Here is a 19,710-nt window from a genome sequence, read left to right as displayed (position 1 = left end):
CTGGCCTCCAGGGGCACTGGCCTGGAACGCCGACCAGCTCTCGTCTGGGAGCCGGGACCGCATGATCCTACAGAGGGACATCCGCACCCCACCTCTGCAGTCGGAGCGGCGGCTGCAGGGCCACCGGCAGGAGGTGTGTGGGCTCAAGTGGTCCACGGACCACCAGCTCCTCGCCTCAGGGGGCAACGACAACAAGGTAGGCGCCTGGGCCCCTCGCCATCTTAGCCGAGGGATTCTCACTGCCACCTGTCTAGAGCAGGGGTGACGAGGCTGTGCCCCAGGGAGGACATGGCAGGCTGGGGTGAGGCCATCCGTCTCCCCTGGGGGAGCCGGCCTGGGCCGCCGCCCACCAGCTGGGAGCCTCACAGTTGCTGCTCCCACAGCTGCTGGTGTGGAACCACTCGAGCCTGAGCCCCGTGCAGCAGTACACGGAGCACTTGGCGGCCGTGAAGGCCATCGCCTGGTCCCCTCACCAGCACGGGCTGCTGGCGTCCGGCGGTGGCACAGCTGACCGCTGCATCCGCTTCTGGAACACACTCACGGGGCAGCCGCTGCAGTGCATCGACACGGGCTCCCAGGTGTGCAACCTGGCCTGGTCCAAGCACGCCAACGAACTGGTGAGTGCCGCGCAGAGCTCAGGCCCCTGCCACCCAGGTCGCACAAGCTCAGTCTGGAAGGGCCCATCCGTGCCCACTGACCACCAGGAGAGACTGGCAGAGCTCTGGGTGCAATGCTGCTCCCTTCCACCCTCCAGTCATCCACCAGAGGTGGCGGTGGGCAGTGGCCGGGCGGGCCCAGGATGTGGGGGAATCGACAGCTTGTCTCTGAGCCCTGGGGCTGTTGGAGGGGAGCCCCAGGTCCCGACAGCATCCTCTCCACCCCCCAGGTGAGCACGCATGGCTACTCGCAGAACCAGATCCTGGTCTGGAAGTACCCGTCCCTGACCCAGGTGGCCAAGCTGACCGGACACTCCTACCGGGTCCTGTACCTGGTGAGTCTGCGCTGGCAGGTCCTGGACCCGGCGTCCACGGCCCTGGGAAGGCAGAGCGCAGCCTCTCACCTGGGCCTGTGGGGGCTCCCCCCGGCCAGCTCCCTTGTCTGGCCTGAAGAGCAGGGAGGGTTGGTTCTGCTTTCAAATGTTGCCCGTGCCATCACTTTGAATCTATTATACTTCCCTGAACTCCCCAGCGCTGTGAGGAAGGGAAGCTCTGCCCTCCCAAGAACCTCCATGCATTTATCTTTACCAAAAAAATACATATATGTATGTACGTGAAGAAGCCGCAACTAACCCACATCCAACCACTCAGAAAATCTCTGAGGACGGTTCACCAGATACCCGTTTGCATGTGCCTGGGGACAGGGGCCCCACCCCGAACCCACTCCCTCTTTAAGCATTTTTGTTGCTTTCCAGAAAAACTGTTTTGTGCTTAAACCATTGTATCCTTTGCTTTGAGTGCACAGAATACACTGACCCCTGTGGGTGGCGGTGGGATGTCCTGTGGTTTGGGCTTTTGTGGGGACCCCTGCCCGCACCCTACGCCCATCATCAGCTCCATCCATGTGGCCAGCTGCCGGGCTACAAGGATGATGGGGCTCTTCCCTCCTGCAGGCCATGTCCCCTGATGGAGAGGCCATCGTTACTGGTGCTGGAGATGAAACCCTGAGGTTCTGGAATGTCTTTAGCAAAACCCGTTCAACAAAGGTAAAGTGGGTCGGTATCGGCACCAGATGTTTCCCATGTGCGTCCCCTCAGCCTGTCTTGGGGGCCGTCCCCCACTGATGCCTGAGCAGCCCCCTTCACCACGCTCGGCTGTAACTTCGCCCTGGGACCCCCGCGGCCCCGCTCTGCTCCTATGTCGCAATACCCTCCAGCCAGGGCTCTCAGGGTGCCGCAGCCTGTACGTCGGGTCGCTGGGGACAAGCAGTGCCTGCTCAGGCCCCCCCTCTGGCCCGAAGCCTCGGCCCCTGCCCCCGCGGACTCAGCAACTCTCTCATGTGCCCTGCAGGAGTCCGTGTCTGTCCTCAACCTCTTCACCAGGATCCGGTAAAGCTCAGGCATTGCCATCCCGGCCGAGGAGCGCCGCCTGTCATCACGTGCACGGACCCGCCTTCCCCTTGGCCCCCGAAGCCGCAGCCGGGTGGGCGGGGAGCCGGGCCTGGAGAGACCCTGAAGATTCTCATTAAAGCCTGATTGCCAACCCTGTCGGCAATGTTTGGGGCGGGGGTGTGGTCGGGCAGCCGCTGGCACGGGCTCCAGCTCCCTCCACACGGTGGCCCTGTGGCCCCAGCTCCAGCTGTCTGCACTCTGAGCGGGATGGACGCCTCCCTGGACCCCCGCCTGCTTCCCTTGTGTTCGTCTGCCTCATTGGGCTGCATGCTCTTCCCAGAAGCACGTGCTCGCCATTGTCACCGCCCACTCCTGTGACCGGACACAGCTGGACACCAGGCCGCCCAGCCAGGGTAGGTCCCAACAGGCGGATGGTTCAGGTCAGCCCATGGATGAAAGGGACACTCCTGCCTGATAGGTCCCTTTTCGGCCATCTCTGCTGTCCCTGTGCCGGCAGCCATCCTGGGGACTTTTCCAGGGGCCAGGCCCTGGGAGCAGGCCCCAGGCGATCTGTGCACCGGAGGAGGTCATCTCGAGATGGACTTGTGCAAGGAAAACTGAAGTTGGGTCCACTCGCTGTCACGTGCTTGCCCTGACCCTGCACTGTCCTTGTCACTGACAGTGTCACAGCCAAGCTCTGTCCCCAGGCGGGACTCTGGTTCTTGGGGCTTGCTGGGCCTGTAGGTCCAGGTAACCTGAGGGTGGTGCCTCACCCTCCTCTCCAGCCTCTTCCCCACCAGGCCACCCGTGTCCTATCCATCTGCAACTGCGGCCACGGGGAAGCCAGGGAGGAGAGCGAGTGGAGGGGCGCCCCTTGATCCCCCAGCGGCTCGGCGTCCCCTGAGCCTGGCCTTGAGCTGCATCTGGATACCACCCTCTCCGGCCTCATGTCAGTCAAGACCTGGAGAAGTCAGAGAGAGGGAGGTGGGCCCAGGTGTGGCCAGGGGCCCAAGCAGCCCTCAGCCTCTTCCCCCTCAGAACAGAGGTCAATGACAGGAAGTCGCATGGGCCGAGCAGGCCTCCATGGGATGGAGGGTCACCCCAGCTCCTCCAGTGTCCCCCACCACGGTCAGCCCCATGTATGCACGTGTATATATGTATTTGTGACTTTGAGTTTTTGTGTTTTTATAGATGGGTCCCAGAAATGTTTGAGGCTAGCTGGGGAGACGGGGTCATAGCTTTTAACGCCTTCATTTGAGAGGGGTGATGAGCTGAACGTGCTTGGATTTGGGGACGGGTGGGGCCCTGCCTCCCCAGCCCCGTCTCGGCGTCTGCCTGCCGCAGGGACGGGCAAGGACAGTGTGTATAGACGGATGTATTTTGATTGGTCAAGAACTTATTTTTGTTTGTTTGAGTGTTTAATAAGAAAACGATCCATTTCTACTGCACCCTCACCCTGTGCGGCTGCCAAAGACCCTAGGCTCTGGGCGTGCGGGACCCACGCCAGGGAGTGTGACAACAGAGGGGGTGCAAAATGTGTGCTCCTTGCCTGCGAGTCTGGTGGGCTGGGTGCAGGGAGGGTGCCCGGTGCAGAGCCCGCCTGTTTCTCATGTAACACAATGTCATTGTCATTAAACCAGCTGTGGGTTCATGCACTGCTAGGGCTGGCTGTCCATCTGTCTGTCTGGTCCCCAGCTAGGGTGGCTGCCAGCTGAAGTCAGTACACGCCCGGGGCCCCAGAGCAGCCTGAATGTCACAAAAGGTGGTGAGCCGTCGTCTTTGAGGGACGCCGGTGTCCCTGAATTCAGTGTAGTGGGCGTGAGGACGGCATGCATTATATACCAGTTCTTGAGGCCCAGCTGGGGGGGGGTGTCCGCAGGGCCAGGGAGGCGGGGCAGGGGAGGGGCCCTCAGGGCACGTGCTGCCGTCACCTCCGCCTGACACGGGGTGACCGGGGCCAGCAGCAGGGTGAAGGCCCGGGTGGGCTGAGGCAAGGTCTGTTGGGTTTCTGGTGGTCATCAAATGTAGCTTTTTCAGTAAAGGGGAGCGAAAGTGAAGGGTGAGGCAGAAGCCAGTACAGCAGTGAGGCCGGCAGAAGCCAGGGGACCTTGCTGCTGCCCGACAGTGGAGCTCCCCGGGCCCTTCCCTCCAGCTGAAGATCCGCAGCCTGGGCACTGGGGACAACAAAACAGACCAGCTCCCAAGACCTGCTCTCATGGAGCTTCTGTCGAATGGTTTGTGAGAGGGACATACGTGCTATGTCACGGGTAGGAGGCTTTGGGAGAGGACAGCTTTGAATCCGGGACTTGCTACAATCCTGACTTTTGAGCAAGGGCCCAAAGAAAAGCAGGAGACACCTGGGCCGAGGACTTTCCAGGCAGCGGGCACTGCCAATGCAAAGGCCCTGAGGAAGGACAGTGCCTAGTGTGTTGGAGGAATAGCGAAGAGGCCCATGTGGCTGGAGCAGAGTGAGTGAGGGGAAACAGGGCGGGGACGGGGGCAGGTCGTGCAGGGCCTGTGGCCACGGGAGGACTTGGGCTTCTGTCCCGAGGGAGGGAGGTGCCTGGTGTGTGCTGAATTGAGAAGGGACAAGACTGCTGTGTGGAGACCTGACGACAGTGGTGCAGAGGCCACAGAGGGGGGGTCTGCCAGGCAGGTGGTGACGTGACTGGCCAGGACCAGGCAGAGGTGGTGAAAGGGGCCAATTCCGCATTTTATGTTACTTTTTAAAATTATGGTAAAATATACATAACTTAGTTTACCATCTTAAAGTGAACAATTCAGTGACATTTGCTACATTCACAATGTTGTGCAACTACCACCTATGTGTAATTCCAAAATATTTCCATCACCCCAAAAAGAAACCCCTCCCCATTAGCTGTCATCCCCAGCCCCTGGCAACCATGATCCCACATCCTGTCTGTGCACATGCCTGTTCTGGACGTTTCCCATACATGGAATCACACTGTGTGGCCTGTGTGTCTGGCTTCTCACGAGCACCGTGTGTTCAGGGTCCATCCACGCTGTGGCGAGTGGCAGCGCCTCCCTCCTTTTCACGGCCGGGTGACACCCCAGTGTGTGGACGGGCCACACTTACCCAATTGATGTGTATTTGGGTTGTTTGCACTTTCTGATAATTGTGAATCATGCTCCTTTGTGAACGTGTGTGCAGGTTTTTGCTCTGATGTAAACAGATGAAGGACTGGATGGGGGTGAGAAGGGAAGCATTGGGGATGGGGGGGCGGGCCCAGCCTGAGCACCTGGAAAGGTGGAGCTGAGGATGCGGGAGTGAATTCAGCTGTGTGGCACAGAGACCCAGAGAGGGGCCATGGGGAGGGGGCCGGAGGAGCGGTGGTGGGATCGCTGGGCCGCGAGCCTCCCAGCACGGCCTACTCCTTCCTTCAGCCCCTCCACTGGGGCGAGAGGGAACGATCGGACTGTTGCCAGGACACCACAGGACGGCCTTTGTTGCTGTCAACAATGGCCCCACAGGCCTTCTGGGCAGGAGCACCCAGGAACCAGGCAGACATGCAGACCCTGAGGCAGAAGGCTGCCAGGCCCTACGTCCCCCAGGGGAGCCTTGAAGCGGACTTCCCGGCACCTTGCTACAGGTGAGTGCCCTCTCTGGTTCTTGGGTGTGATTGAATTTGGTTTGGCTTCTCCCGACTGTCACTACTTCATAAAAGGCGCGTTGGTACTACACCCTCCCCTGGCCGATCCCTGCATCTCCCCACCCACCTGCACCGGGGTACCCTCCTCCCCGCCAGAGGTGAGAGCAGGGCAGGCGTGTGCGTGCTCACTCACTGTGCACAACTCGCATGCCCACACAGGAACTGAGGAAACAGGTGTCTAGGACTTGCCTGGGACTGTAACAACACAGGCGAGGCCGCTTACAAACCAGATTTATTCTCCCCCAGTTCTGGAGGTCGGAAGGCCGAGATCAGGTGTCGGCAGGGCTGGCTCCTTCTGAGGCTGAGGGAGCACCTGTTCCACGTTCTCCCAGCTTCTGGTGGTTTCCTGGCAGTCCTTGGCGTTCCTTGGCTTGTGGGCACACCACCCCATCTGTGCCTCCGTCATCACGTGACCTTATCTGTCCAGATCCCCTCTCCTTACAAGGACACTGGGGCCCACTCTAACCCACCATGACCTCATCTTAACGAATTCTGTTACAACCCTGTTTCCAAATAAGGTCATGTTCTGAGGTTCCAGGTGGACGTGAATTTCGGGGGACACTCAACCCAGTAGAGTATCCATTAATAAGTGACTGTTCCAGTACGTTACAATGATTACTCTGCAGCTATAAAAAACAATGAGTAACAGATGAGTAAGCAGCCTTTGTGCCGCTCCATTTCCAAGAAAATTAAACATGATGTGAAACTGCAGCATGCTCCCACATTTCTGTGCTGTAAGGGCCACACCCATACACTGCCCACTTGGGAGGAAGGCAGAAGAAAGAACAGCAGCCCAGGTCCAGACTGGGGTAAGTGAAGAATCACTTTTCATTGCATGTTACTTTAGAGCATGAAGCACCACAGGTGATCTTGAAATATCTCTGGGTGCAAACCCGGTCGGCATCAGGCTCCTGACGCTGATGTTCTAGAAACGCGCAGGCTTGTCCCACCTTTTATGAGACCTGTGCATTTCTAGTTTTGATGCTCTGATCGGATCTACTGGAGTAAGAACTCTGAGCTGGGCTCCGCACACAGGAGAGATGAAAGTGTTTTGTCAGTGGTCTGCTGCGGCCATCTTGGGGTAGCCAGCCTCATTCTTCAGGTGATTTCCCAGGATCGAACTCACCAGGTCAGAGCACACGCACGTCTGTCTCTGGGGCAGTGGTGCTACTAGCATGTGTTCTGGAAGGAATTACCATTTGAGGATTCTGCTTAAGCAAGTTTCCCTGCAGTTTCACTAGCTTTGGGTTTCTTCACTTTTCCTTAATTTTAGTTTTAATGGTACCTCATTGAGGTTTGATTTTTGCCATCATCAGCATAGTTCCACTAACCTCTCTGCACTGCAGCCTCTCTGTTCCTTAAACTGTCCTCTGCTGCCCTGGGGCCTTTGCACATGTCATTCCATCCACTTGGAGTGGGCCGCCTCCTCTGGGAAGCCCTCCTGCTGCTCTCAGCCTAGGACAGGCTCTGGCATTAGGGACCCCCTGGAACAGGCACGGATGTGTAGCTACAAAGCTTATCCTTTAAATGTGAACTTGTCTTCACTCAGTTGGTCCCTGATGACTGGGTGGATGATGATGACATAACTGTTCTCCGAGGGTCTTCTCAGGAGTCTGGGCCGCTCAGCGAAGACCACTTCCCCTGGTGTGCCTCCAGGCCAGGGGACTTCCTGGAGGAAGCGGACTGCGGGTCTGGGAGACTGGACAAAGACTTAGGACCCTGGGAATGGCCAGAGCTTTTGTACCCTCCTCCCTGGTGTCCCTGGGGAACATGTGGCAGAGAGGGGGGAAGTCTCCCTCTCCTCTGCCAGCCTGGCCGTGGGCGTCCAGTTCTGAAGGACACGTGGCCGAGAGGAGATAGAAAAAGAAAGCCACGCAGCATGGGCCAGGCCTCTGCACCCTTGAGGATAAAAGGCCCATTCTAGAGACGGGCAAGATGTGGCCCAGGGCGGGGCAGGGGACAGCCGCAGGCTCAGCCTGTCCCCTCCCTGGCCCTTAGTGATGACTACCTGTCCCTGGAGGGGCCCCACTGGATGCCGGCCATCAAGCAGGCAACACGCTGGAAGTACACACCCATGGGACGGGACATGGCCGGCCAGCTGTGGTACACTGGCCTAACCAACTCAGACTCCCGCGAAGCCTGGTACACACTCCCACGGGCCCCGGACAACCCCTACCGCGAGGCTTACTCCCACTGGCACGGATGCTACAGCCACCGGGAGCGGGGCATGCCCTCGGGTGAGTGCCCAGCCTGCCTGCCCGGACCCAGGTCAGCCCCGAGGGGAGGGCGAGGGCCAGAGATGCTTTCCCCCACTTACTGTCCCAGCAGCCTACACCCAGCACCTTCGGGAGACCGCCTGGCACGACCCCATCACGCCTGCCCAGTACAAGGCCCCCAGCACGCGGTGGGGGACCATGCTATGGAAAGACAGACCCATCTGGGGCAAGGAATATGGTGAGGCCAGGGTCACGGAGGCCACGGGATGGGCCGGGAACAAGGCCACCTAGGCCGGGGGTGACACTGCCTGGGGCCAGGAGGTAACCCAGGTTCTGCCCCACAGTGGTCGACAGGCACCAACACGGGGTGGAGCCGCGGGGGCAGGTGTCCAACCACGTTCCCTACCTGTCGGCGCAGCAGCGTCCACGCTACACGGCCCAGAACTACCGGCAGTGGGACCTGGAACCCTACTGCCCATCCACTGGCCAGCAGCCCCCACCTGTCCACACTCCCACTCTCTGATAAAGACCGTCCCTCTGCGGGGACACTGCCTCTCCCCGAGCGTCTGTCCACATCTGGGGATCAGGGCACTGGGCAGTCCGGTAAAGGGAGTTAGTTACTAGCCACGTCCCCAGGCAGACAGCTGAGGCCACTCCTCACCGTGAACGGCTCTTTATTCACTATCCACAGCATCCTGGGTGCAGGGAGCTGGACATGGATCCCAGGCTGGGGAGCCAGGAAGACTAAATGATGACACCGTCCTTGGGGGGCCTAGCAGCACCCATGAGATCCCAGCCAGGCCAGGGGTGAGGTGGAGCTCAGTGCAGCCCCAGGACCTTCACAGCCTGCCCTCACGCAACACTCACAGGGCACCCTGACTCATCCATTAGCGTTAGACTTGGGCACCCCCAAACCCATGGGCCCCTGGACACCAGAGGGCCTAGCTAGTTGTCTCACCCCAGCTGGGGTACTGCCCTCACCACCCACTGACCCTACAGCCAGGCAAGGAAGGAGGGGTGGAGCCGGGAAGAGCAGGGCATAGAATGTGCAGTCGCAGCTCATTTGCATAGGACAGGAGGCCATGGGGGAATGTCAGGGCTGGGCTCCAGGGGCCCCTGCAAGAGAGGGGTGGGGTTAGTGAGCATGGGGCCTGTCTCTGCCCCGGGCTGCCCACTCATGGCCAGGTTGGGGGGTTGGGGGGATGGAGGGGGGTCCACAACTCACAGCTCCGCAGGTGGAGGGGCCAGATGAGAAGACTGCACAGAGACAGGGTGGCAGCCATGCCCACGCCACCTGTCACGGCCACCATCACCCAGTGGTAGAAGCCCACACAGGCCTTGCAGCAGAGCTCCGAGCTGGGGTAGGGGAGGACAGCGCAGGTGAGTGGACACTCATGGGGAACCTCCAGCCTGGACCTCCCATTCCTCCCACCTCAGCCAGCAGTCAGGCTAGAACCTGGGGGTCACCCTCCTCTCCCCACTCTCCTCCCACACCTGATACTTCAGCCAATACTGTTGGCTCTGCCTTCAGAGTCTATCCCAGATCTGCCCACTGCTCCCGCCCATCACCACCCACCTGGACCAATGCACACTTCTGCCCTGGTCCCCAGGTTCCAGCCCTCACCTTCCAGACTGTCCTCCCCACGGCAGGCACCAGAGAGCACCTGTGAGCACCCAAGTCAGGCGCTGCACTCCTGCCCACCTCCCTCTGAGGGAAAGCCAAAGTCCTCCACAGGGCCCCGCAGCACCTGCCCCCATCCCCTCCCTGCCCTCCCCTCCTCCCTCTCTTACCCTCACTCTGCTCCAGCCACTTGGGTCTCCTCACTGTTTGCCCAAGTCAGGCCATGGGTGCCCCAGGGCCTTTGCACTGGCTGTTCTCCCCATTTGCCTAGAACTCCCTGGTTTCCACCGGGTCTCTGGACCATGTCACCTCCTCCAAGAAATCTTCCTTGACCTCCTGTCCCAGTCAGGCCTATGTGGTGTTCTTCACACCACTCGTCGACCACATGTTTATTTGTGTGGTTTACATGATTGCTGTTGCCCCCAGCTCCATAAGGACAGAGGACGAGGCCGGCTCTGGTTCCCAGATCCTGGGCTTCTACAAGGTGAGAACCATTGGGTCTGGAACCCCAGGTTCCGAGTATCTGAGTGACACAGATTCTGGCTCCCCCGTAGCCCTGCCCACTCACATCCAATACCTCAGCACACACAGCAGACTCAGGGTTTGCTGAGTGAATAAACAAAGTGCCCGAGCTCAGAAACAACCAGGTCCCCCAGGCCTGTGAACCCCACGCCAAATCCCGACCTGGAGCAGTGCCTGGAGCACAGCATACTCGGTACACTCTGGTTAAATGACTGCATGAGTCGCACTCACGCGCAAGGGTACAGGCTCTGGATGACCATGACTGCCAGCCCGTTGGCCACCTTATCCGAGAAGCTCATGGCGCCGTACACAAAGGCTCCACTGTGCTGGGGGGACACAGGCAGGAAGGCGGTCAGCACCCATGGCCGGGCCCCGGGCCCCAAGCCCCACCTACCTGGCCCTGCCCACCAGCCCTACCGTGTGCGGACCGATGAGGTCAGCCGTCATGGCCAGTGAGGTGACGAGGATGGTGGCACAGCCCGTGCCCAGCAGCACAGCCGCTGCATACACAGCCACGCCCAGCTCCTCTGCCAGCGCCACCCAGGCCGCGAAGGCCAGGATAACCAGGAGGCCCACGAAATAGGTCATCTGCAGCAGGGACCAGCATCAGGCCCGCCTCACGGACGCTTGCCCTCTCTGGTCTTCAATCCACCCCACGCCCAGCTCCAAGCCCAGAGAGTGAGGGGGTCAAGTTGGACTGTCCCCAAGGAGCCCCCAGCTCTGACCAGAGAGCTGACATTCTAGAGACAGGTGGCTTTACATCTAAGTGCAAATCAATTAAAATTAGATAAAATGGAGCATTCAGTTCCTCAGTCACGCCAACCACGTTTCAGGTACTCATAGCCACCCTGGCTAGCACACCAGTCAGAAAGTTCTAGAACTCGGGTCCCAGATGAGGTGTGAATGCTGTGGTCTGAAATCACCCAGGCTGCATGAGTCTGAATTTCAGGGTCCTCATCTGGCATCTCCCCACTGCCCCCAACGGCCCTGGGCGCACTCACATTCCTTCCGATCCACTTGTTGACTGGCTTCATGAGGAAGGAGGAGAAGAAACCGCTGAGGTACATCACCAGTGGGATGGTGGCGATGAACTTCTGCAGGGCAGAGTAGGTGGGCATGGGTGTGTCAGGTGAGACGGCTCGGGCTTGGGGCCCATGGACCTGGCCCGCCCCCGCCCTGCCCAGCTCACCTTGGGCAGATTGAGGGAGTAGGTGAGGTACATGGCCATGTACGTCTGGGACAAGTTCACAATGAGCCTCGTGCTCATGTATAGCAAGCCCACCTGTGGGCAAACGGAGGGTTCAGGGGTCAGGCAGGGCCCTTCTCCACTCCCATCTGCAGGGAGCGCCAGGGGCCTAGCTGCAGCTGGCATCTGAATCCCCTAGTAGTGACTGCCTCGCTGGTCCGGGCAGAGAAGAGAGCAATGATTGCCTAGCAATGTCTGCCCTGGGTGGAGAATGGACAGTGGACGTGTTTGCTCCTCTCTTGGCTATCCCTGATTGCAACCCCGCAGAGGTCAGGGCCACTGCAGCCCGCTCTGCTCCCCACAACATACCTGGTAAAAGGCCGGCTCCCGAAGCCAGTGTTTCCAGAGCAGCAAGGGCCGGGCAGTGGCAGGCGCCAACAGGGGGCTGTGTTCGTCCGGCTCCTCCACCTGTCGCCCCTCCCTGGTGCCCAGGTGGAACAGCAGTGAGAAGACAGCTCCAATGCCCACCACTAACAGGGAGAGGTTCTGGGGACCAGGCAGGAAACGGGTCAGCAGTAGCTCTTGAGGCCCGAGCACCGCGATTAGGACCTGGGGGGTTGTCCTGTTTGGCCAGGAGCAGCCTTGCCCCCATCCCCACTCCGGCCCCAGCTCACCCGAAACACTGGCACATCCTGGACCCCCAGCTGGTCACTGACATCCTGCGTGGGCCCTATGTGTGCAGAGGCCTGCAGGTGGAACATGAGCCAGGCGGTGCCATAGACGGTGATGTTGGCCACCACTGTGAAGGCGTACCTGGCGGGGCAGGGAAGGCCTCAGCACGGCAGCCCAGGAAGCCACACAGCCACTTCTTCCCCAGGCAGCCGCAGTCAGAGCTACTTGTGGCGTCCGGGGAACCTTGCGACGGGTGATTTCAGCCGCCAATCCTTGGGTGGCCCCAAAGTAGTCCCTGCTGGCCTCAGTTACCCCAGTCTGTACATTATCTGATGATTTACAACTCTGACCCACGCCCACGGTGATGGGGTGGGGGAGGGGCTGGGGTCCAGTCAGAGCTGCAACCCAAATCTGAAAACCTGAGATGCTCAGAGCCAGAATTCTGGAATTTTGGGTACCCTGATCCTGGGCTTCGACAGGGCAAGGTCTCTATAGTCTCGAATTATCAGGGTCTGCTCCTGCCTGTAGCCCGAGAGCAATGTCCCTCCAGGGCCTGGCTGGGCAGGGGAGGCGCCCTTGAAACCCACAACTTGACACCAAAATCCAAAGGGGGTCCTCTGGATCTCAGCAGGATTCAGTCTCCCTTTATGAAAGTGAGCACAAGACTATCCCCCCGAGGTCACAGTGAAGATCACATGAGGATGGCAATAAAGCACTTGCAGGTAGAAAGTACCCCAGAATGTGGGCGTGGCCCAGCCTGTCCCATCAGCTGGGGCCCTTGGGGGCCTGGGCATTGAGGCCTGTTGTTAGCGCCTGCAGCTGTTGGTCATAATGAGGAACTCAAAGGCAGGGGTGGAGAGGAAGCCAGACTGGGCCAAACAGGCTGAGGTGGAGACAGACAGGACCCTCAGCAGAGGCTATCCTAACAAGAATAACACACACTTACCGAGCGCCAACTGTGAGCCAGGCCTTCTCTGAGCTCCAGCCATACTGGCCACCCTCACATGTGCTGTCCCTTCTGGATGGAACTGTCATCTCCTGTACCTTTTCCCTACTGCACACGTCCCATAGGCATCTTGCTCTGTCTGGCCTTGGGCACATGACAGCCTGGGCTTGCCGTGAGGATTAAAGAAGATAATTCATGTGAAGGGCCTAGAACTGTGTCTGGCATACAGCAAGCACTCCATAAATGCTCCTATGATCATCAAATCCAGAATAACCTCCCTAAATCCACGTGCAGCAGGCAGGATACTACGATGGCCCCAGAAATCCCCAAGCCCTGGCCCTGCTGTGTCTAACCCTTTCCCCTTGGAGATGGAACCTATGAATATGACGGACGCCACTCCCATTTGTAGGTAACTTTCTGTGGCACAGGTGAAGGGGTTTTGCAGATGTCATCAAAGGAGACTATCCTGGGTGGGCCTGACCTAATAAGGTGATTCTTAGAAAAAGGGCTTAAGCCATGCCTGAGCTCTGACTCTCCCGATGTCTCCAAGCGTCAGCAAGCCACCATGAGCTCTACATCTGCAAGAAAATGAGTTCTGCCACCAACTACCTGAGCAGGGTAGAGGGACCCCAAGCCTCAGATGAGAAACCAGCCCTAGACAACACCTTGATTGAAGCCTCAAGACAGATACTGAAGCAGAAAACCCAGCTAAGCCGAGACAGACTCTTAACCCACAGAAACCATGACATGTTAAACGTGTGCTGTTTGAACCTGCTTTGTGGTCATTTGTTACGCAAGCAGCAGCAGCTGACTGATACACCTTTCCAGATGTACAAGCTGCTGCTGAAAGTCCCAGAGCCACACAGCCAGGCAGAGCCCACACAAACAGGGTAGCCCTGGGGCCCCTGGCCTCACCTGCTCTGCGTGTGCCCTCCCCGCCCTGCCCGACCAAGGTGATACCTGAGAGCTGTGAGCTCCACCTTCTCGTGGTCATTGGTGACGAGCTCGGGGATGAGGCTGAGGTGGGCAATCTGCGTAGCAGCCCAGCCAAACTGGAAGATGACAATGAATGGCCCGTAGTAGAAGAGGGCGACCCACTCGGGCGTGGTCTCCCCGCAGCCCAGGCAGGGACTGAAGATGAAGGGGAAGGAGAGCAGGACGCAGAAGGTGCCTGTGGATGGCAGAGTGGGAGGGGGGAAGTCTCATCACCTGGCCTTCCCACAGGGGCCCAGGGCTCCCTGGGTGTGACCAGGTGGGAATCAAATAGACATAGAAAAGGCTAGAGACCCTCCCAAAGACACACAGTGGGGTGTGTGGGATCAGCAGGCCAGCACGTCCCAGGCTTATGGCCCCTGAGACAAATGGGGAAACTGAGGCAGAGATCTGGGGTCCCCCAGAGGTCACATAGCAGGTTGAAAGGGCGCTGTGGGGAGCCCTGGAGAACTGCCCACCAGACGCACCCTTGACACCCACAACTTTCCCTTCCTGTCTTACCCAAGAAATGGGGCTTTTCCGCCCCCAGCTCCTATCAAGGATCCTGTGGGGCCATCAGGAGTCAGGAGAGCAAGTGATGCTGGACTCCGCCCTCCCTGAGCCTCAGGGTCCCCATCAGCCCATAGGAGGATCTCTCCCTGGAAAGCATTCCAGTAGTTCAGGACATTCCGAGTCCTCCCCGGGGCCCACCAGCCCTGCTCGACCTGCCCCGTCCCCTCCCTGCCCTCACCTCCTTCCGGCCCTTACTGCTACAGCCACACGGGCTCCCTGCTGTCCCAATACACCAGCCTGAAGGACGATCTTTGCATATGCTGTGCCCTCTGCCTCAAATGCTCTTCCCCTAACGTCTTAGCAAGAATGGCTCCTATTCGTCCCTCAGGATTGAACTCAAGTGCTGCCTCCTCGGAGAAGCCCTTCCTGAGCAGCTCGTGGCCAGCAGCCCCACCGCCCGACACACTCCATCTGGACCGCGCTTCCTGTTCTTCACACCCCTCAGCACACGCGGGAATTCTTTTGTCTGTCTGTCTGCTTGTTTCCTGCCTGCCTCCCCACCAGACGATGGGCTCTGCCGGGGTGGGTACCTGATCTCTCTAAATCACTTCTGTGGCCCTGGCACCCAGCACAGAGCCTGGCACATCAATAACTTTTGACTGAGTGAGTAATAATAATGCCTCTATTTACAGCCCAAAGGGGTGAATGTGTGTTATACTGGTGTTATCATCCCCATTTTTCAGATGAGGAAACTGAGGTCCATTGAGTGAGCCACAGAGCTGAAAATCCAGCCTGCTGGACTCAGTCTTGCTCCTTCCCTCCAGCCCTGCAGCCTTCTCCCATCCCTGCACCTGGAAGGCGACTGGCAGCTGGACTTTCCTCCTCCCCCAGGCTCCGGATGTGACCTCATCCCCAGACTCTGGGCCTAACCAGCAGCCCTGGGATTAGGAAATGAAAACAAAACCAGCCTGGCTCTTTCTCTGGAACTGGGAGGGGCATCCTGGGCAGATGCCTGAGGACTTGAGGCCACCCAGGGGGCCAGGGGCCAACTGCAGACTCTGGTCAGAAGAATGTGCTGCCCTGGATGGACTCTACCCTGATGCTGCCCAGGCCAGGTTAACCATTGCCGGAGCTAGGCTGCCTGGCTGAGGGTCTCAGGCATGTGACTTTGCCTCTCTGGGCCTCAGTTTCCAGAAAATGAAGATAATGGAAATATCTGCTTCCTGAGGTAGATGTGAGAATTGAGAGTTAATGTGTAAAAGCAGGAGATCCAACTACTCTGAGGCACTTCTTACCTCAGCAGCTTCAAAGCCATGATATTTCATACCTTTACACAAGCCCTTTCAACAATTTGGAATGTCCCCCACATACAAACATACATACTTCTATTCATCTTTCAAAACCCCAAAGCCAATGTCCAATCCTCCAGAGTTCTGCTTCTTTCTTATGAAGCCCAATCCACACCTGCCCCAGCCTGGACCCCCCAGGAGTGTCCACGTTTGGCTCTGAGGGTCCTCTCTGGGCTAAATGGGGAAGCCACGGGGGCCTATTAAGGGGAAGAGCAAGTTCATCACCACCCCCCAGACTCCGGGGCAAACAGAGAAGTGGGCACTATTGCCAGGGTGACCTTCGTTCAAATCACCTTATCAGGCACCCAGCTTCCTCTCCCCACAGATCATCCACCCAGAAAATGGAAGGGGTGAAGGTGGAGGCCTTGGTGTCTGGTAAGAGCACCCATCCCCCAGACCTGTTTTGCATAAACACAAAGCCTTCAGTCCTTTATTTACAAAAGTGCCTCCGGGCCCCTCCCCACCCCGCTTCTGCAAGGGGACTCAGCTTCTTCCTGAGGTCAGGTGGGACCCTCACTGAATCCCAGGCCTCCCACCTATGAAAGGGGCAGAGTCAGGCTTGGAGGCTCTGAGATGGTAACAGGTCCCACCCACCTCAGGGCCTTTGCACATGCAGTATTCACTGCCAGGGCTACCTTCTCATGCTGGCTCCATCTCCCTGGATGGGGTCTCCCCTGACATTCCCCCAAAAAAATAGCCCTTCTCACCCACCCCCATTACCCCACTCATTTCTCTGGCATAAAAACTGCCTGTACCTTGTTTGTGTGTCAATGAGTTGACCCTATTATTATTTTTAAAAAGCCTGCCTCTGATTGGGGTCAGCTCTGCAAGCGAACCCAACATCAGCCCAAAGAGGGACACCTCGAATGCCCGTTTTCAGCTGATGGCAGTCACTGGTCTGAGTCTCCTGCAGACTAAAGTGGCCCAAACAGAGCCTGGGCACCCTCAGCACCTGACAAACTTGAAACCCAGTCCCAGGCTGTGGTGGCAGTGATGCTAGCTACCCTCAGGTCACGTGGTGATCTGCGACATCTCACAAAAATGTCATCTACGAGGGCCAGGGGCCAATCACTGCCTCCCAGGTCACTGTTTCCAAGAGCAAGAAGACACCAGCCAGCCCCTCCAGCCTTCTAGAAAGCTGCCGCCCAGAATTCCCCGAGTGGCAGGATTCCTGGCCTTGCTTCCTGAAATGCTTCTCATTGCTAGGATGCAGCAGACACCCCTGCCAGGGGAGGAATAGCAGGGAAAGTAGCCTGGGCTAATCTCAAAGCCCAGGACCCGGGTGGGCAGAGAAGGGATGCCCGGACACAGGCCTTATCATTGGTATGCACAGGGCAGGGTGCCACAGCCCCCTGGGATCCGCCTCCTCCCCTCCCCCACAGCCCTCTAGGTCCCCAACATCCCCCGGCCAGAGGGCAACCCCATTATCTGCCCTTCAGACCCCATCCCCGTCAGCCAATCACAGATCCCTGACCCTTCTAGCTCACCCACCCCCAACTCTCAGCTGCCAGGGCAGCTCCTCCCAAATGCCCAAGTGACAGTTCGCCAGAGATGGACAGAGAGCGCTGGGGGAAAGAACAGACAGAAGGGTCTCTAGGCAGCCTGACCCTCACTCAGACCAAGCTGTCCTGGTAGTCACCCTGATAGGCAGATGGGGAGGTCAAGCCTGACCAGACAGATTGACAGAGGCGGCACTGGGCAGTCAGACCCAACCTAAAGTGAGTTCAGGGGTCAGACAGACGAAGGGAAGCGACACTGGAGGGTCACACCAACAGTCAAATGGAGGGGGCTTCACAGGTCAGACGGGAGCCATAGGGCGGACAGAGGTGGGGGACTCAGGCCACGGGACAGACAAAGGGGGGGTTCAGGACATGTGGCGGAGACCGAAGGGGCCCTGGGCAGGTAAAGCAGACAGATAGGGAGGCCCGTGGGTCAGGCAGATAGAGGTGCTAAGCGGTCAGACAGAGGGCTCAGGCCCTGCGGTGGACAGAAGCAGGGGAGGCTCAGCCAGTGGGGGCACTGGGCTGGCAGTCGGATGGGGCGGCTCGGCTGCGACTTACCGACCAGGTGCCAGGACTTGCGCGGCCCACAGCGGCCGCAGCGGCCGGCGGCGCGGTCGGCCTCGTAGCCCACCAGGGGCGTGCAGAGCCCGTCGGCCACCTGGCCGAGCAGCAGCAGCAGCCCGGCGCCGCGCGAGCTGTAGGCGCGTACCGAGTGCAGGTAGAGCAGCAGGTAAGTGAACCACATGGACGCACACAGGTCGTTGAGGAAGTGGCCCACGGCGTAGCTCAGGCGCGCCGTCAGGGACAGCGGCCGCGGGGGCGCGCCCGCTCCTGCCGCGGGGGGTCCGGGGCCCATGGCGGCGCTCCGGGCTCGGGCGGGGCCGTCCGGCGCTTCGCAAACTAGACCCCGGCTCTGGCCCTGCGCGTCCCGCGCTCCCCGCCGCCGCTCGCGTCCGCCCAGCCCCCCCGCCCGGCTGGGCGCGCCAGTGGCCGCACAGCCGCTGAACCCAAGACAGCAGCCCGGGTGGGGCGGGGCATCTCGGGAGCAGCGGCTGCCTCCACCAATCGGGGCCGCGCGCCGGTGCCCGAGAGCCAGTAATCGGGAAGATAGGCATGGCCTCTGGGTTAGCCCGGCGCCCACGGAGCCGCGTGGTCCTAGGGCCCGACCATACTTTGGTTTGTGGGACCCTCCGCACGGAAGTTGGGGGCGACGCAAGAAGCGCCCCCACCCAGACTCCGGTCGCCAGGCCCGCGCCACCCTAGCCTGCCCGCTTCTTTACGAGGCCTAATATGGCCCGGGGAGGATGGGGTGGGCTGGGGGGTGGGTTGGGGGAAGGTCTCGCCTCCTTTGGGGTCCGGTGACTCCCCGGCCGGGAGAGACACAATCGGATGCGGAGAGGACGTATTACTTCTAATTAATTAGTTATTAAGGATAATAATGAGGATAATCATCATAATAACACCAGCTGGCATTTAATGAGCGCCAACTGTGCCAAGCGCCCCACGTGGATTTCCTCATCCCAGCTGGGCGGAAGGCGGAACAAGTCTCCCAATTCCAGGCCAGAAACACGCCCAAAGAGGGAGAAGGCGCTCTGGGCGCACAGTGCTTGCCTGACACAGTGAGTCAGGTGCATGCAGTTCGTAGGCCAGTGCTCTCGACCCCTCCCCAGCTTCCTCCAACCGCCCTCCCTCGACTGGGTCACCACACAAGCGGTTTCAAGTTCCTCCAAGCGTTGGTTGCGGTTCCTCCTTCCCCCACCCCGGCCTCCAGGCCTCTTCCAAGAATGGTTTTAAACCTGCGTGGCCAGAGTCACGGCGTCCAGACGAGCTCCACCCCTCTAGCTGTTCCAGCTGGGACGAGTCCCTTAACTTCGTGGGGCTCAGTCTTCCCAGTTCTAGAATGGGTATAATGTATGTTAAAAGTGATGGACGTGGTGGGGAGGGCGGTGGTAGATGAGGGTAAAGGGAATCAAACATATGGTGATGGAAAAGTGATGGAAATGTTAGCTCTTAATATTCTCAGCCAGAAAGCGTTCTCAGCGAAGCCCTTGTCCCCTGTCAGTTATTACTCTGGGTTCCCACCGTGCGCTGGACCACCCCCATCACAAGCCTGATATGTGCTCCCTACCACTAGCTGTAACCATCTGTCTGTCCTCACTGGACTGTGATCCCGATGGAGGCAGGGACCAGGGCGGTCTCAGTCACTGCATTGTCTTCAGCAATGCCTGGCACGTAGTAAGAGATCAAGAAATATCTGTGGAGACAACAGAATGGTGGTTCCCAGAGGGGCGGGGGTGGGGAGAGGACGAAGAGGGTAAAGGGGTCAAATACATGGTGACAGAAGGAGACTAGACTTTGGGTAGTGAACACACAATGGAGTACACACGTTGCATTATAAATTGTACACCTGATATTTATATAATGTTACTGATGTTACCCCCAAATACATTTAATTAAAATAAAAAATAAATATGGCAAACAACTGAATGGTGG

General features: G+C 58.9%; 3 protein-coding genes across 6 annotated transcripts in view; 2 read left to right on the top strand and 1 right to left on the bottom strand.

Annotated features, from left to right (window-relative positions):
* Positions 1 to 7,717, top strand: part of FZR1 (fizzy and cell division cycle 20 related 1) — a 43,901-nt gene extending 36,184 nt beyond the window's left edge. For 3 of the 4 annotated variants that reach the window (XM_081076720.1, XM_081076721.1, XM_081076719.1), the window contains 5 exons: positions 12 to 196; positions 384 to 617; positions 887 to 991; positions 1,610 to 1,711; positions 2,007 to 7,717. In XM_081076720.1, coding sequence (XP_080932846.1) covers positions 12 to 196; positions 384 to 617; positions 887 to 991; positions 1,610 to 1,711; positions 2,007 to 2,048 — 668 coding nt within the window. In that variant the 3' untranslated portion in view covers positions 2,049 to 7,717. The remainder of the gene's footprint in view (positions 1 to 11; positions 197 to 383; positions 618 to 886; positions 992 to 1,609; positions 1,712 to 2,006) is intronic. The other variant, XM_081076722.1, reaches the window with a different exon arrangement.
* Positions 5,528 to 8,457, top strand: TEKTIP1 (tektin bundle interacting protein 1; the record flags this gene model as incomplete). The annotated part of the gene is given in 6 exon segments (XM_081076733.1): positions 5,528 to 5,658; positions 7,717 to 7,955; positions 8,047 to 8,222; positions 8,226 to 8,241; positions 8,244 to 8,273; positions 8,276 to 8,457. Coding segments are annotated over 6 exon segments (774 nt in total).
* A 135-nt stretch (positions 8,458 to 8,592) lies between these two features.
* Positions 8,593 to 18,214, bottom strand: MFSD12 (major facilitator superfamily domain containing 12). The gene is made up of 10 exons (XM_081076723.1): positions 17,776 to 18,214; positions 13,842 to 14,052; positions 11,938 to 12,076; positions 11,633 to 11,809; positions 11,267 to 11,359; positions 11,079 to 11,171; positions 10,495 to 10,665; positions 10,309 to 10,403; positions 9,160 to 9,290; positions 8,593 to 9,050 (listed from the first exon to the last, which is right to left on the bottom strand). Exons 1-10 carry the CDS (start codon positions 18,071 to 18,073, stop codon positions 9,028 to 9,030), a joined length of 1,431 nt encoding a protein of 476 aa, XP_080932849.1. The 5' UTR covers positions 18,074 to 18,214; the 3' UTR covers positions 8,593 to 9,027.
* Positions 18,215 to 19,710: the final 1,496 nt, after the last annotated feature.

This window comes from Rhinolophus hipposideros (assembly GCF_964194185.1).
Source record: "Rhinolophus hipposideros genome assembly, chromosome: 16".
Taxonomy (NCBI): Eukaryota; Metazoa; Chordata; class Mammalia; order Chiroptera; family Rhinolophidae; genus Rhinolophus; species Rhinolophus hipposideros.
The sequence above is the reverse complement of the archived record's forward strand: the minus strand, read 5'-3'. Positions and strand labels throughout refer to the sequence as shown.